General features: G+C 47.3%; 1 protein-coding gene across 1 annotated transcript in view; it reads right to left on the bottom strand.

Moving 5' to 3' along the window:
- The window catches only part of BFSP2 (beaded filament structural protein 2), a 91,642-nt gene that overhangs the window by 37,799 nt on the left and 36,308 nt on the right, over nt 1–17,535 (bottom strand). The window contains exon 2 of the mRNA XM_006169271.2: nt 2,869–2,951. Coding sequence (XP_006169333.1) covers nt 2,869–2,951 — 83 coding nt within the window. The remainder of the gene's footprint in view (nt 1–2,868; nt 2,952–17,535) is intronic.

Below are 17,535 nucleotides of genomic sequence, written 5' to 3'. Positions count from 1 at the left end.
AGAGGAAGAGGAAAAAAAACATATATATGTGCATAAGCAAGAAAGTAGAAGTGGAATATTATTGATGATAACATGCTTGATTGGGTCACTGTGCAGTTTATTCTAGATGGGAAATTACATTTAGTACGCTGTGATGATGCTCAGGGAATGAATGTTAGGTAACAAAAAAAAAAAGAAACAAAAAAACGGTAAAACTATTCGTACCATTTAAAAAAAAAATGGATATTTGATGGCTGCAGTGAGCGGTATGGGCCCAGTTGGGTTCTACTTTATAGTATGCTCTTTTTACCCAATGGGGTTTAGGCCTAAAGTCAGACTTGAGTTCATGTAGAGGCATGTGTCAGCTGTGATAACTATTGGAGAGACTTAGACTAATTAAGATCACTGACAGATCATTTGGGGAGGGGTGAGGCACGGAGGGCAATCGGGGATGACAGGGACAATGTGGGAGGAGGATGGGTCATAACAGAGGGAGGGGGATGGGGAATCTAGGATGGTAAAACAAAAGGCAAGGTATGCAGGACACAAGAATTGGGAAATTATTTGCTGAGAACATATATGTTGACGTGCTTGATTGAGCCAATGCACAGTGTATTTTGGATGGAAAATTCATTTGTGTGTTGTGATGGGGAAAAATTATAATAAAAAATAAACTATAAAAAAAAAAAGAGAAGAGGATAGAGAAAGATAGCAAGTGAACAATAGAGGGGATGTTAGTGAGAAACAGATATGGTTTATTATCTGTTGAAGATGACGTGTATAGTATTCTCAACTGGACTGGTCTGGGAAGTATTTCATGATGGGTGAAGTCTTTTAATAAGCAAAATGAGAAATAGTGATTGACTGTTTTAAAAAATTATAATAATAATTATTGGGAAATGCATGGAAAAGACTTTGAATGATAAAGCGGGGAGATCGATGCCTCTGTATTGACTGACATGCATGGCATTCCCTTTTGAAAAAGCAATGGAAGTCAATGTAAAGTTATATGTAATCCAATGTAATATAAAGAAGATTATGATAATAAAAAAAAAATAAAAAATAAAAGGACACACACACACAAAAAAAGTAGTATGAGTATGTTAAATGTGGTATTTTTCACCAATCCCATGAGCACCTTGGGGAGATAGGCTCTTTTGGAATACTCAGAGGTACTGGATCCCCATTTCAAAGAGAAACATTTCTCTTGTTTATTCTGGTTTATATTTTCACTTAAGATTTTTTAAAGTTAAGTTTAAGCTTTTTAAAAGTTAGTTTTGAGAATAAAAAAAAAAAAAAAAAAAAAAAGTCAATCTTCGGACCTGTCCCATGCTCTAGTGGTTAAGGGAGCTAGATCCCACTTGGTCAAACACATGGTTCAAATCCCGGCCTCAGCGACTTGAGAAACTTGCCAACTATGCAAACATGACCCAAATCCTGGAAAGACGGAGGCAAGGAGGGGAAGGGGCTGCAGCGTGACTACGCCCTACTGTGGGGGGCGGGGGTGTTTCTCCCTTGCCTCTTTGTCTCTTTGTCTCTCCCTGGTAAGTGCATGCATCCTCTGGTAAATAAATGAAAAAAACCCCTCATATTAATTTTAAGACTGTATCAAATAAACTTCAAATTGCTCTAAGTGGTGCTGCTGTAGTGGGAAAAACACTCATGAGTCAGAAATAGAAGGCAACTATAGAAATACGTGTGTAACTGTTAAAATAACATGTTTATGCTTACACCACTGGAGGTGATCAGTGGCAACAGTGTACACACCACACTTTAGGAAACATAGTGTTAGATTTCAAAGCAAAGGTTCTCAAGCTTGGATGCAAATGAAGTCACCCAGTGAGTTGTTAAAGCACTGAAGCCCAGGCCCTGGCGGCAGGCACTCTGACTTAATTAGCCTGCAGGGCTTAAGCACCTGCATGCGGACTGCCCAGGCAATCCTGATATGCAACCCCATTGGGACCCATGGCCTTAAACCAACAGCTCTCAAAGTATGAACCCAGGTCCGGCAGCATCAGCGTCCTTGGGACTGGTCAGGGATGGACATGGGCATTTTGGGTCTGCTCCAGCCCTGCTGAATAAGGAATTCTGGGGGGGGAGGGCACAGTCACCCACATTTCCTGTTTCTTTCTTCTTCTTCTTCTTCTTCTTCTTTTTTTTTTTTGTGTGTGTATGTGGGGGGGGGGGGGGGGGGGCGCACTGTTAGTGGGAGACAGAGTCCCGGAGAGAGGGAGGAGGGCGAGCACTGCCCAGCGGGGATGGCCACACCTCCACACTCTCCATTTCCCCGTCACTTTGGGATTTGGGGTACCAAGCACACCCACCCAGGGTGCTTCAAGCTGCTGGTCTGGGACTCGGATTACAGCTGGTCCTGCGGGATCTGGGCCTCCAGGCCATGGGCCGGCCCAGCGATCCGATCCGAGGCACCCGAGTGTGAGAGCCCTGCTCGGAACCATGGATTAGTTTGTGTCTAGGAGGGTTGGAGGTGAGCAGTCATGGCTCTGGATCCTCCGGGTCTCTTTTAGCCCACCCCAGACTTTCATTAGCTGAAATGATGCAGACTTCCGGACAGCCTCGTCCAGGGTGCCAAAGCATGTAAGGGTGTCACGGCCCTTCTGGACAACCTCGTCCAGGTTGCCCAGGCGTGTAAGGGTGTGGTGGCCCTTCTGGACAACCTCGTCCAGGTTGCCCAGGCATGTAAGGGTGTGGTGGCCCTTCCCGGACAGCCTCGTCCAGGGTGCCAAGGCGTGTAAGGGTGTGACGGCCCTTCTGGACAGCCTCGTCCAGGTTGCCCAGGCATGTAAGGGTGTGGTGGCCCTTCCCGGACAGCCTCGTCCAGGGTGCCCGGGCGTGTAAGGGCGTGGCTGCCCCTCTGCTGCAGAGCGTTACCTCTCCTTAAAGTCGTCTGCACCCGCCTGGACGGTCTCCGTCTGCAGCATGAGCCGGGCGTTTTCCAGGACTGCCTCGCCAACCTAGAACGATCACATACACCAAAGGGGACAAGGTCACTGGGCATGTCCTTTGTCACTTGCCAACACTTGCATTGGGCCCAGAGCTTCTAGGGTACTCAGAGCACCTTTCTTTTTCTTTCTTTCTTTTCTTTAAGAGATATTTTTTTGCTGTAGGTTGCTGGCGCTCACCAGAGACAGAGATAGAGAGATAGGAAGTAAGAAATCATCTCCCGGAGGGATGACTACACCGCAACCCCTTCGTTCTCCTCTTGGGATTTTGGGTATGCACCCACACGTGCCCAGAGCAAGTTTGAAGCCACCAGGTCCGGGATTCAAACTGCAATCTGTCATGTGGAGCCCAGCGATATAATCATTACACCATCTGCTGTCCCCAGAGCACCTTTCTCATAATAAATATTTTTAGATTAAAGTGTCCCTCTGCAAACAATAGGCAGAAAATCTGGATATCTTTTAAGAGTTTGGAAGGGACCAGCAGTTAGCGTAATGGCTATGTCGCTGGACTTCCACGTAGTCGACCGCGGTTTGCGTCCTGGACCCGGTGGCTTAAACTCACTCTTCGGCGTGTGTGCGTGCGTGCCCAAGATCCTGAGAGGAGAACGGAAGAGAAGGGATTGCAGTGTGGCCATCCCCCCTGGGGGGGATTTCTCACTTTCTGTCTCTCTGTCTATCCGGCAAGAACACGCGCCCTATAGCAAAAACCTCCTTCCCCCCCAAAAAAAAAGTTTGTGTTTTGTTGTTGTGTTTTGTTTGTTTGTTTTTGAGAGGTTTTTGCTACAGGGCGCATGCACTCGCCAGAAAGACAGAGAGAGACAGAGAGATAAAGGTTACAATTACTTTATTTCAATTTTAGTCATTTAAATTAAATAGCCACATGAAGCTAGTGGCGAGTACATTGGACAACATGACTACAGAATTTCATTCACCCCGAAAACATGCCTGGGAACATAAACACGGTGCTTGTAGTTCAGGGGTTTTGTGGAGCCTCGAGGAGCAGTTCTGTCAAATTTGGTTCCCAAACCTCTCAGGGCTCCTCACAGGTAGGGGCTAAGGTGGGGAGGGGGTTCTATTTTTAACCTCGGAAGCTTATTTATATACATATGTACAAGGGACTTCCAAATGTTTGTGGACATCGGAATTAAAATACGAAATGGTTTTGGTGCAACAGTTTTTAAATTGAGGCTGGCAGGTGGCATGATGGTTAGGGGCACTGGACTCCCACATGGCTGAGAATGTTTCGAGTCCTGGACCTAGCAGCTTCCTTTTTCACTTTCCCTCTCACTCTGGTCAAATTAAAAATAAATAAAGTTAAATAAACTAATTCTTAAAAATTTTTTTGAAATTTATGCATAGCTTTTTTCATAATATACATTTTCCATAATATTTTTAATGTTTTTTATTTTTTTTGAAGAGGTTTTTGCTATAGGGCACGTGTGCTCGCCAGACAGACAGAGAGAGACAGAGAGACAGAAAGCAAGAAATCACTCCCCAGGGAGGATGGCCACGCCACAATCCCTTCTCCTTCATTCTCCTCTTGGGATCTTGGGCACGCACACACACGTGCCTGGCATGAGTTTTAAGCCACCGGGTCCGGGACTCGAACCGCGGCTGACTACGTGGGAGTCCAGCAACATAGCCATTACACTAACTGCTGGTCCCTTTCCACAATGTTTTTGAAGACCATGCCCTCCCCCCATATTTACATATGTAGTTTTTCTGTAAGCTTTATTTTGGGAGGCAAAAAACCTTTTTGGAAGAAGTTTAAAAGAAGCATGCAAATCACTGCTTTATATTAATATTAGTCCTCTGCATTTGACTGTGAACGAGTTGCAAGTTCTTTTCTTTTACAAATTTTATTATTTTGCTAGAGAGCACATGTTCTTGCCAGAGAGAGAGGCAGAGAAAGAGGGAAAGGTGAAAGTGCTCCAAATGGCATGTGGTCACACTGCAATCGCTTCTCCATTTCTCCCACACAGGTACCCGGTGTGTTCCTCAAATTGCTGGGTCAGGGACTTGAACTGCCTGGTGGGCCATGTGAGATCTGGCTGATACATAGAGCCATTATGGAAAGCAGTACGGAGGTTTCGCAGAAAACTAAACATAGAATTACCATAGACCCAGCAAGTCCATTTCTAGGGACATATCCGGAGTTGCAAGTTCTTTATGGATCAGAAGGACTTCCGACACAAAGGTAAGAAACAGGAAGAAATGAGAGAGGCGACATCTGAGTATGCCTGTGTCCCAGAGTGCTCCAGGGCCAGGCTGTAGTGGGAAGAAAAAGAAAAAAGAAAGTAGCTTTGCTAGTGGGCAACTGGATGAAATGAAACCGAGTGGGATGACTACACTGGGTCCAGGAGGGCACCACGGCTGCTTCTTCCATAGCTGAGACGGGGCTCTGCCCTGCTGCCCTGGTTCCCCTCAGAGCCTGTCTCCCACTGTGTCGGGGCGGCCTTCTCTGAGGGTCAGCACCTGTTACTGTGGTCCCCGGCTCTGGCTGGAGGCAGACGTTCTGCAAATACTCGCTGAGTGGCTGGGTGTGTGAGCCGAGACCCGAGGCGAGCAGCGCCTGACCTGCTCCTGTCTCAGGTTTGAAGGTCTTTTCCTAGCAGCCCCCAAGAGGGGTGTTTAAAACGTACCCAGGATTGGGACCAGCAGTTGGAGTAATGGCTATGTCGCTGGACTCCCATGTAGTCAACCATGGTTCAAGCCCCAGACCCAGTGGCTTAAACTCACACCAGGCACGTGTGCGTGCATGCCCAAGATCCCGAGAGAAGAATGGAGGAGAAGGGATTGCGGCATGGCCATCCCCCCTGGGGGGTGATTTCTTCTTCCTGTCTCTCTGTCTCTCTCTGTCTTTCTGGTGAGCACGTGTGCCCTATAGCAAAAACCTCTCCAGGGACCAGCAGTTAGCTTGTAATGGCTATGTCGTTGAACTTCCATGTAGTCGACTGCGGTTCAAGCCCCAGACCCAGTGGCTTAAACTCACGCCAGGCGTGTGTGTGTGTGTGCTCAAGATCCCGAGAGGAGAATGGAGGAGAAGGGATTGCGGCGTGGCCATCCCCCCTGGGGGTGATTTCTCACTTTTTGTCTCTCTGTCTTTCTGGTGAGTGTACGCACCCTATAGCAAAAACCAATACAAAACAAACAAACACACACAAAACAAAACCTCTCTAAAAAAATGTACCCACGATTTAATTTTTGTTAATTTTTGTTAGGGAGGTGAGGTCAACACATCAAGAAGCAAGTGCCATTGAAGGTAGTTTATTACTCACATTTCCCAGGAGAAGAGGCTTGTCCCACCTCCTGGGCCGCATGGAGAAGCCCCAGGTTGGTCAGGAGGCAGGAGGAGTGAGGGGGGAGTGAGGGCAAATGCCCTGGTTGTGGTTTTAATGGGAAGGGATGAGCAAAGCCAGGCAAGCGTCTGGATAGACTTAGGCTCATCTAGCTCGGTAACACCAGCATTCTCTGGGAGGTCCCTAGTTGCCTGGCCTGGCCCCGGGATGATGAGGGCAGAGGAATATTGCCTTGTCTGGACTCAGCGTACTCACAGGGAGGCAGTTTACTCTCTCTAAGAGCTAGCCAGTCCTGGGAGTGGCAGCCTGGTCCCTGGGACCCCAGACGCCCGGCATCCGAATGCAGAGAATAAGCATAGCTAACGCAGTTGGACATGGCTCACAGCGAGGCTGTTGTGTGAGGCCACCCCGAGGACTGGTTGGCTGCTGTGGCTGAGCTCGCCCTTTATCCCCGTCACGGCTGGGTGCCCTTTCCGAGGCGTCAGACTTCCAGCAAGGCCATTGCACGGCTGACCGAGGTTGCAACCACCACCCTGCTCGATCTCTCCCAGCGATGCCCCGGCAAACGGTCCCCCTGAGCATCAGGCCTGCGTCACAGCTGGTGTCGGTTGTGGGCTCAGAAACCACTCTTAGAGAAGAGCAGTTCAAAGGTGCTACAGATGAGGGGCCAGCAGGTGGTGTGGCGGTTAAGGTGCTGGACTCCCACGTGGCCGACTGCAGCTCATAGTCCTGGACCTGGCGACTTGCTTTCTCACTTTCCCCTTCTCTCTCTCTCTCTGTCTCTCTCTGTCTCTTTGGTCAAATTAAAATAATAATAATAACAAATTAAATTAAAGGAATAATTTTTGAGAGGTTTTTACTATAAGACGTGTGTGCTCACCAGAAAGAGAGAGACAGAGAGACAGAAAGTGAGAAATGACCACCACCCCTCCCCCAGGGGGATGGCCACACTGCAATCCCTTCTCCTCCATTCTCTTCTCGGGATCTTGGGTACGTGCACACACACACGTGGCCAGTGTGAGTTTAAGCCATGAGGCCTGGGACTCGAACCATGGTCGACCACATAGGTGCCCAGTGACATAGGCATTATGCCAACTTCTGGTCCCAGTTTTTAAAAATGCTATAGACCAGTGGCAATACAGGGGCAGGCAGATGCAGCGCCTGTAGCTTTTACAAGTTGCGAGACCACCCCCCCTTCTTAAAAATTCTATTAATTATTATTATTGTTATTATTATTTTAAAATTTGCTATAGGCACATGCACTCACCGGAGAGACGGAGAGAAAGAGAGGGAAAATGAGAAAGCAAGTCACCAGACCTGGGACTTGATCTGTAGTCGGCCATGTGGGAGTCCAGTGATTTAACCACCACACCTCCTGCTGTCCCCCGGATACCCTTTTTTAAAAAAAGGATAAAATATGACAGATACAAAATTAGTTATAGGGCCTTGGAAAGCGTGCGTGCAGGGAAAGGGAAGCTTGAGTTCTCCATTTAAGTACGGCTTAGTTTTGTTTGTTTCTGCCTTTTTTTTTTTTTTTTGGAGAGATTTTAGCTACAGGATGTATGTACTAGCAGGAAAGACAGAAAGACAGAAAAATAGAAAGAGAAAAATCAACCCCGGAGGGGATGGCCACACCACAGTCCCTTCTCCTCCATTCTCTTGGGCACTCACGCACATGTGTCCAGCATGAGTTCGAAGCTGCTGGGTCTGGGACTCAAACCACGACGGTCGACTCTGTGGTTATGTCCAGTGACATAACCATTATGCCATCTGCTGGTCCCTGTTTCTGCTTTTTAAACTTGGGTCCCAGACAGTGGACAGAAAAGTGCAAACTAAAAACAACTGCTGGGGTGGGTGTGGATAAGTGCGTACCGTATCTAGAATCATGTGATTCTAGGAGAGCAGAGAGGTGGCTGAAAACGCCCTCGGCCGGTCGGCTCTGCAGGATGAACACCACCAGCGTTTGGAAACACTCCCTTTCAGGCTCGTGTCTACATAAAGCCTTTGCTTTGCTTTGCCCAGCTGCAACAGTACAGGGTGTGATTTTGAAGTGTTTTTCCAGTTTATTGCAGTCTTTATACATAAGGGAATGCCTGGAGCAATTGTGGAGGGGCTGGGTGGACGCGTGGACGTGAGGGGAAGGGCCAGGTCCCCATGCCCTTGCTCCTCAGCAACTTCCGAGTCCTCCTGGGGTTGAGAGCAGGAGCACCTTCTGGGGTCTCCTGGACGCTCCCCAGCAGACAGGGCTGCTCTGTCTAAGCGTCTGTCCTTGGGGGATCGGGCGATGGGTCTTAGGGAAGCTGGAGGCTTTCCTGCTTTTCGCTGCTGTTTAGTAACAACCAGGAGTTGATTCCAGCCACAAGTGGAGAGAATTATAGGCCCTACTTGCCAAAGTACAGCTTGCTGGCCACGCTTCCCCAGCTCCTCCACGGGACCCTAAAATAAGCCAGCAGCCGCTGCCAGCAGCCAGAGAGAGCCCTTCCTTGTGGTGCAGTCACCCGCAGCTTAGCAGGGCAGGGTCCTTCCTGGTCCCGGTGGCTCCCCAGCACCCCAGCTGGGGGAAGGCCAGCCGGTGGCATGAAGAGGATTAGGACCTTGGCTGAGGTTGAGAACTGGGATGCTGGCCCAGAGGGGTCAAGGCCAAAAGAAAGACTGGGAACCTTCAGGGGAAGAGAGAAAAGCAATCTCTCTACCTGAGAAAATCTCCATGAAATCTTCCCCAGGGTAGGTGAGAGAGGAGAGAAGAGAGAAGCATTACTGACCACCCAGGGGCAAGCCCAGCAAGGCCAGAGCCAGCTCCTGCTTGTACCAGCCTTTCTTTCTACACTCGTGACAGAGGCCTGCACCACAGGATGCGGTCACGCTGCGGTGGCCCCTCCAGCCCTCCAGCCCTCCAACTGTGCCCAGCGTGTTTCGGGCTGACTGGGCTGCGGGTTTGAACTGGGGTCTCCAATGTGGGATCTGCCTTTCCTGAGCAGTTTATCACGGCCACACCACAGAAGTAGCCCTGTACTGGCTTTTGAGAGAGGACTGCTAAATACTTCAGGAGTTTTGTGAGCTGGTTGCTAAACACAGCCATCATAAAACACTAATTTATGTGAAGCCACAATTAGATGAATTATTTTTAAAACAAAGGTAAAAATACTCAAAACTCAAAGGAAATGATGCTCCTCACTAATGTTTTGTTTTGCTGTTGACCTTCCCCTGCTCTTGCGTGCTCTGCTGCTGTTGCGTCTATGGGAAATGCCATATGATGATGAGCTACTGCGTATCTCTTTACAACTCTGCATTCATAGCTGCATGTCATAACTTTGTATGTCATAGCCATAGTGAGAGCATTTACACCAGGGAAATCGGCAAACATGCTAAGCCAGACCCTTTTGTTCATGGAGAGCGGATCGTTGAGCAGATCCTAGTTCAATGGCTATCCCTGGCACCATATGAGATATGTAACATTCAAGACTTCGTTAAATAATCATGGCATCTCTCTAAAGCCTATACCAACACATTTACTTTACAGATGAGGGTGTTGAGGTTTAGAGACCTTAAGTAAATTGACCCGAATCACAGCTGGAAAATGACTGAGCCACGATGCCAAGCCAGGTTGATGTACCTCAAAAGTGAGCAAAATTTGCCATCAGCTTTGGAAGCTAAAAATGTTCATCAGAATTGGGACCAGCAGTTAGTGTAATGGCTATGTCGCTGGACTCCCACATAGTTGACCACGGTTCTTGTCCCGGACCCGGTGGCTTAAAACTCACGCCAGGCATGTGTGTGTGCGTGCCCAAGATCCCAAGAGGAGAATGGAGGAGAAGGGATTGTGGCATGGCTATCCCCCCTGGGGATGATTTCTCACTTTCTGTCTCTCTGTCTCTTTCTGTCTGTCTGGCAAGCGCACGCGCCCTATAGCAAAAACCTCTGCAAAAAAAGAAAAAAAAAGATTAGTCAGAATTAAGAGAGAGGCTCTGTTATGGTGGAATTTTTCTGTCTTTTCCTCTAACACAGACAAATCAGGACTCCTGACCCCTGTTTGGGCTATATGGTGAAGATAACGAGACATCTTCCTTCCTCAGTAGGGGGATGCTAACCAAGCCGAACCATACCAAACTCTCACTGTAAACTCCTGAGCTTCGATGTCAGAGCCCTGTAAGCTAAGAGGAGATGGGGCAGGCCTGTGGGTCCACCTTTGAGACCTAGAAGACTTGTCCTGCTGAGTACTCCATCATCAGGCCTAGAAAAGAAAGCTAATTTGCATATTAAGCTGTGAGGTATGTACATTAGCTAGTCCTCCCATTTAGAGCCCCGGTGGATGCAAATTAACTCTGCCTCTCTGATTATCTTTCCTTTCCAGGGAAAAAGGCAACAAAAATACTAAATGTTAAAATGTATAGTCATTTGCTGCTGCTATGAATGCAAATATATTTACCCATGACTCAGCAAGCATGTCTGCCTTCTCTATTAGGAAAAAGGTATAAATTAATGTCACTGTGTCCTTCGGGAGGAGATCTGAAGGGCAGGCGGGCAGCCTGTGACATGGCGTGCTAGGAGGGCCACCCGGAAAAGGGCTCTCCTAATCTCTCTCCTGCCCAGACAGAACCGGAAATGGCACCCTCCTGGATACGTGATCTAACTCCTATTAAAAAGAAGCAGTGTTGGGACCAGCAGTTAGCATAATGGCTATGTCGCTGGACTCCCACCTAGTCGACCGCGGTTCGAGGCCCGGACCCGGTGGCTTAAACTCACACTGGGCGTGTGTGCGTGCATGCCCAAGATCCCGAGAGGAGAATGGAGGAGAAGGGATTGCGGAGTGGCCAGCCCCGCTGGGGGGTGATTTCTCACTTTCTGCCTCTCTGTCTCTGTCTATCTGTCTGGTGAGCGCACTTGCCCTATAGCAGAAACCTCTCCAAATAAATAAATAAAAAAGAAGCAGTGTTTGTCGTGGCAGCATTGGCGTGTGCTGCTGTGTGAGGACCCATGGTCTGGAGGGACTAAGACTTGGGACCATGAGTTTTGCTAGAGAAACAAGAGATTCTTACAAAGTATAAAAGGTGTCCCAGGAGGAGAGCCTGGGTTGCGGTCCAGGTTAGAGATAGTCCAGGTTTCATACAGATCGTGGCAAGGAAATGGTGTACTCTCTGGTGGAGGGGCGCAGTGGGGTGGAAGGGGGAGGGGTCACTGCAGGAGACGTCGGCCCTCGCTCTTCCACATGGGGGGATTCCTTTAGCATCCTTTCTTCCTTTTTCTTTTTCTTTTTTTTTTCAGTTTTCAGGAGGGAACATGTGCTTGGTGGAGGGAGACAGAGAGAGGGGAAGTGAGAAAGCACCTGGCAGGGGGTTGGTCACACAGCAATCCCCTGTCCTCCATTTCTCCTAGGATTTTGGGCACGCACGCACATGTGCCCAGCATGTTCCTCGAGATTCTGGGTCTGGGGCTCTGGCGTTGGTCCTGTGGGACCCAGTTGCCGTAATCACCACACCATGGGCACCTTTAGCATATCCTCTACCAGTGGTTCTCGAAGCACCCCAGGACGGCAGCACCAGCACCATGGGAGAACCCGTGAGATGCAGATTCGCAGACCCCATCTCAGATGTAGGAATTGGAACCTCCAGCACCCTCTCCTGTGGGTCTCCTTACACACAGGTCACAGCTGCTCCTTGCATCCAGCCTTTCCACGGCCGCCCAGTAACCCCCTCTCCCTTCCTGTGTCTCCAAGGTATTCCCTCTATGACCTGGCCTTTGCCCACCTTTAACCCAGTCTCCTACAACGGCTGCTAATCATCCAACAACCAGCACAGACCCAGGTATAAGTAATGAACAATCCTGTGCAGAAGAAGTAGAGACAGGAATGAGTGAAGAGGAAGCCATGTTTGAGATGAGCATTAACATGGAGCAGGCCTTCTCTGGCCCCAGCGCTAGGGGGTGTGAGGGGGTGATCACGGCGTCCTAGGTGTCGGCAGTGGCCCAAGCAGCGTGGGGAGCTCCGGGTGTGGCCTGGGCAGCTGCCTGCTGAGCCTGAGGCATTGTGAGCAGAGTCTCAAAGTGGAGCCTGCGTTGGAAGCCTCCATTTGTGTTTCCATGAGCTTTCCAGGGGATTCCAACGCAGGCTCGACGTTGTAGACAAAGACAGTGTTTTCTTTTTTTCTCTATTTCTTCTTTTTATTTGTTACAGGGTGCTTGTGCTCATTGGAAAAGACAGAGAGAGAGAGAGAGAGAGAAAGTGAGAAAGTACCCCCAACGGGGAATGGCCACACTGCAATCCCTTCTCTTCCATTTCTCCTTTTATGATTTTGGGCTCAACATGCACACGTGCCCAGCATGCATGTGTCTGGTGTGCATGTACCTGGTGTGCACATGCCTAACATGTTTTTCAAGCTGCCGGGTCCAGAACTCAAAGTTCTCAGTTGGCCATGCGAACTTTTCAGCCTCCTTAACCACCACGCCACCAGCTGGCCCGGCAGCATCTTCTTTTTTCTTTGAGAGTTGTGTTATTTGTTTTTTTAATGTTTTAATTTTAACTATAGGGTATGTGTGCTTGCTGGAGATACAGAGAGAGACAGAGAAAGGGAAAATGAGAAATCACCTCCTAACCCCTTTCTCCTCCATTCTCCTCCTGGTTTTGGGGCACACACATGTGCCCAGTGTGAGTTCCAAACTTCTGGGTTTGGGACTCGAGCTGTGGTCAGCCATGTGAGAGTCCAGTGCCTAAACTACCATGTCACCTACTAGCCCCTGACAGCGTTTTCTTCTTCTTGAACATAGCTCTTCCACTCACCAGCTTGAGCCAGTCACTTAAAATAAGTAACTCTAAGATTTGGTTTCCTCACTCCTAAAACAAGTATAACATTACCCTTTACCTTCTCGGGTAGTTGTGAGAATGAAAAGAACCCATGTATGTGAAGCGTTCCGCAGGCTGCCTGGTACAGAGCACGCCGCCCATCAATGGCGGCCATTATTGCTATTGTTGTCTCTGTACAAAGCAGTCCAATGAAAGTCAAATGAATTCCATGGGTGTGTGTGGTCTGGCGCTGTTTCCACACCACTTTTTCTGAGCATACAGGCCGTTGAACAAAGACGTCCATCTAGTGACTTGATTTCTTTTTCCTCTCAGTGTCTCCTACCCGTGGTCATTTGTACTATGACGAAGATTTTATCCCTTACTACCGCTGTCTTCACTGTGGACCGAGTTATAGAATAGATGGAGCTGCTGTTGGAGCATGAGAGACTTGACTATCGTTGTGCTTTCAAAAGGCAAAGATCAGCAGCATTTATAAAAAGGCTATCATTGGGGCCCAAGGGTACAATTAATGCTTTATTTGGAGTTAAAGATATTGGCACATTAGCAGCTAAAGCTGCAGGCTTGGGGAGAAGGGGGCAAGACTGTCCTCCTGGGAAATTAAACTCAGCTGGTACAGTTGCAAGGTACAGGATTCCCCGGATACCCTTCCCACATTTATTTGACTTCCAAGTTGAGGGTGGATGCTCGGCATGACTTGCTTCCAGCAATAAATATGCAAGGAGTCATTATTTGTCCCCCGCACCCCAGTAACACCGCTCTCACCAAGGTAGCAAATACTGGCATGATCACCAAGCCCATGGATGCTCTCTGTGCTTCCCTTGGCCTATCAGTTGCGTTTGTCACAGGGGACGCGCTTTTCGCTCTGGGCTTCCATGGCACCACTGCCACTCTCTCCTGCTCTGCCTCCTGCTTCACTGACCATTCCCTCCTTTGTGAGGTCTTTCTTCCTTGTCTGACATCTAAATGCGAGTCTCCCTTATCTGGTCTAATGCTAGAGTTCCTGAGGACTGGGTCTTGGAGAGTCTTCCTTTAATCCTGAGGTTATCTGGTCTACTCACATGATTTAAATACCATTGCAGGTGCTAGCAGCTCCCACATTGGTACCTCTAGCTCAGAACTCTCCTCCCAGCTTTGCGCATCTGCTCTTTCTTTTAGACTCTACTTAGCTGTTTCTTAGACCTCTCAAACTAAACATGTCCCAAGGTGGAAATGTAGATCTTTGCCTTCAAATCTTTCCTTTTCTCATCCCCCTTTAATCTTTTCAATCTCAGGGGACCAGCAGTTAGTGTAATGGCTATGTCACTGGACTCCCAGGTAGTCAACTGCGGTTCGAGTCCCAGACCCAGTGGCTTGAACTCACGCTGGGCACATGTGCGTGCATGCCCAAGATCCTGAGAGGAGAGTGGAGGAGAAGGGATTGTGGCATGGCCATCCCCCTGGGGGTGATTTCTTGCTTTCTGTCTCTCTGTCTCTCTCTGTCTCTCTGGCGAGCGCACACGCTCTATAGCAAAAACCTCTCACAAAGCTTTTTTTTTTCTCTATCTCAGTAAACAGCAGCGACATCTACCCAGAAACCAGGGTAGGCATTGCCTTCTCACATTCTCTCATCTCCCACCTCTAGTCCAACACCAAGTCGTTAATTCTATCCCCAGAATCTATCTCAAATCCACCTCCCTCTGTCCATCTCTCTTGACATCACTCTGGTGCAAGTCACCACCATGGTTCTCCCACACCATTACAACACCCTGCAACTCCCTGCCTGTTCTCCTCACCTTTAATGCAGTCTTCATGCTGTTTCCAGAATGACCTTGTCAAACGCTTAAAAATCAGATCATGCTGTGGCCTAGTGGTTAAAGGAGCTAGATCCTACATGAGCAACAATGGTTCAAGTTGTGGCCCTGGTGGCTTGAAAAACATGCCAGCTGCCCATACATGTGCCTCGAATCTTGACAGGATGGAGAAACAGAGGAGAAGAGGTTGCAGTGTGACCACATCCCACTGAAAGTTGTTTTTTCCCTCCTTCTTTCTGTCCCCCACCCCAACCCCACCTCCAGCAAGCACAGGCACCCTCTGGTAATAAAAATAAAAACAAAAGTACAAATAGAAACAAAGAACAACAGCAGAAACTAGAGCCTGTCACTCTGATTAAATTAAATTATAATTTCCACAGTTATCTCTTATACTTAGAATAAACTCAAGTTTACCACAGTGACCTGCCTGGCCCTGCATGCTAGTCAGCCTTCCCATTGCTCCCAGGGCTCTAGCCATGTTGGTCTCTGGTCTTTCTGGACCATGCCAGTCTCTCCCCTGCCTCGAAGCTTTGGTATATGTCAACTCCTCTGCCTGGACCACTCCTCCTTTCTTCTTTGAATTGGTAGCTCCCTCATCCTGATCACCTTCCTAAAAGTAGAGTATCCCCTTTACTCTGCCCCTGTGTGCATTGTCAGCTCCCTTTAAAACAATTATAACCGTTTGTAATTATTATTAATTTTTAAAATGTACAGCAGAAACGGAAAGTCTGGAAGGTACAGAAGCAGGGAGGGCAATGGTAGATACTAGAGAAAGTAAGGATGGGGTAATATGGGGGTGGGACAGAGTGAGGGAGAGGAACGGGGGAAGTACGTTTAATTGACAAAAAAATGAAAAGCTATTTGCTAGTGATAATGTATATACTAATGTCTTTATCTCGACTGATATGCATGGTAGTCATGCTGGAAAAAGCAATGTTGTACACTATAAAGATAAATGTGATTAAATGTAAATTAAAATAAAATAAAGTAAAATAGCTAAGATGACTATTGAACTTGAACTGTCAACTATTGCTTTCATTGACTAAAAATGAAGATTTTTTGTTGAGACTCCTCCTTCCAGATTCGTTTCTAGTGGGAAGGGCTCAAACCCAGGCCCATCTTGAGATGGCTACTAAACTTGAGATGTGAAATATTGCTTTCATTGACTAAAAATGAAGATTTTTCTGCTGAGACTCCTCCCTCCAGATTCATTTCCAGTAGCCTTCACACATTGAATGTCTAGACAGGTCCAAGTGAACAATATCCAAACATCTGAGTACTAAATCTGATGGACAAAGAGTGAAAAATGGAATGGAAGAGAGGTTGCAGACTACCTCCTCCTGCACACCTCTGAACGCTCAGATTCAACTTCAAGAATTAAGAAGAAATGCACAATCCATCAGGTGACCAGAAATCACCATAGGGTCACAACAAATATGAGAAATCAAGAAAATACCTCTCCTCCAAAGGAAGAGAACAACTCCTCTTCATCCACAGACAGTACAATGGAACTCATGGAAATGTCAGATAAAGAATTTAGAATATTCATAGTGACCAAGCTAACAGAGATGCAAGAGAAGAGAGACAATGAACTGCAGAAGACGCAGGAGAAAGGAGCTGACTGATATCCAGGAGGTGAGGAAATTCTTGCAAGATCTAAAAGAGGAATTACACACCATAAAAAGAATCAAATGGAACTGTTAGAGAGGAAGGCTATAATACAGGAAGTCAAAGCCTCCCTTGAAAATATTAAAAGCAGACTAGATAGAATCACTGGCCTAGAAAAATCCACCATGAAGACTGAGAAAATTGCTCCCCCAAAAGTGAGAATAATAAATACTAGATACCATCAAATACCCAAACATCTGAATAATTGGTATCCAAGAAGGAGGAACAGACTCATAAAGGCATTAATAATCTATTCCATGAAATCCTGGAAGACAATTTTCCAAACCTAGAGAGGCATTCAAAGATCCAATGAGAAGAAATACAAAGCACCCCAAATAGAATTAACCCAAGAAGATCTTCTCCAAAATACATTATAGCCAGATTAACCAAAACCACAGACAAAGACAAGGTACTAAAATTTGCAAGAGAAAAACATCAAGTTACCTACAAAAGATATCCCATCAGGCTAATAGCAGACTTCTCACTGGAAACAATGTGAACGAGGAAAGAATGGGAAAATATATTCAAAGTGTTAAGGGAAATGCAATTTCAACCAAGAATACTGTATCCAGCAAGATTATCCTTCATATGGGAAGAAAAGAGAAGAACATTCTCAGATAAGCAAAACCTGAAAGAATTTACCAACTCCAGACCAAATCTCCAAGAAGTTCTTAAAGGAGTGCTATACAAGGAAAATTAAATACAGACACACAGAAATAAGTATTCAAAAACTAAGAAAATGGGGACCAGCAGTTAGCATAATGGCTATGTTGCTGGACTCCCATGTAGTCGACCACGGTTGGAGTCCTGGACCCAGTGGCTTAAATTTACGCCAAACGCATGTGCATATGTGCCCAGGATCCCTAGAGGAGAGTGGAGGAGAAGGGATTATGGCACGGTCATCCCCCCTGGGGGGTGATTTATCGCTTTCTGCCTCTCTGTCTCTCTCTGTCTTTCTGGCGAGTGCATGTGCCCTATAACAAAAACCTCTCCGAGAAAAGAAAAAAGAAAAAAAAAAAAAACTAAGAAAATGGCCAACT

This window comes from Tupaia chinensis, unplaced genomic scaffold, assembly GCF_000334495.1.
Source record: "Tupaia chinensis unplaced genomic scaffold, TupChi_1.0 Scaffold146961_1, whole genome shotgun sequence".
Taxonomy (NCBI): domain Eukaryota; kingdom Metazoa; phylum Chordata; class Mammalia; order Scandentia; family Tupaiidae; genus Tupaia; species Tupaia belangeri.
Note: the sequence above shows the minus strand (reverse complement) of the source record. Positions and strands in the feature narration are given on the sequence as shown.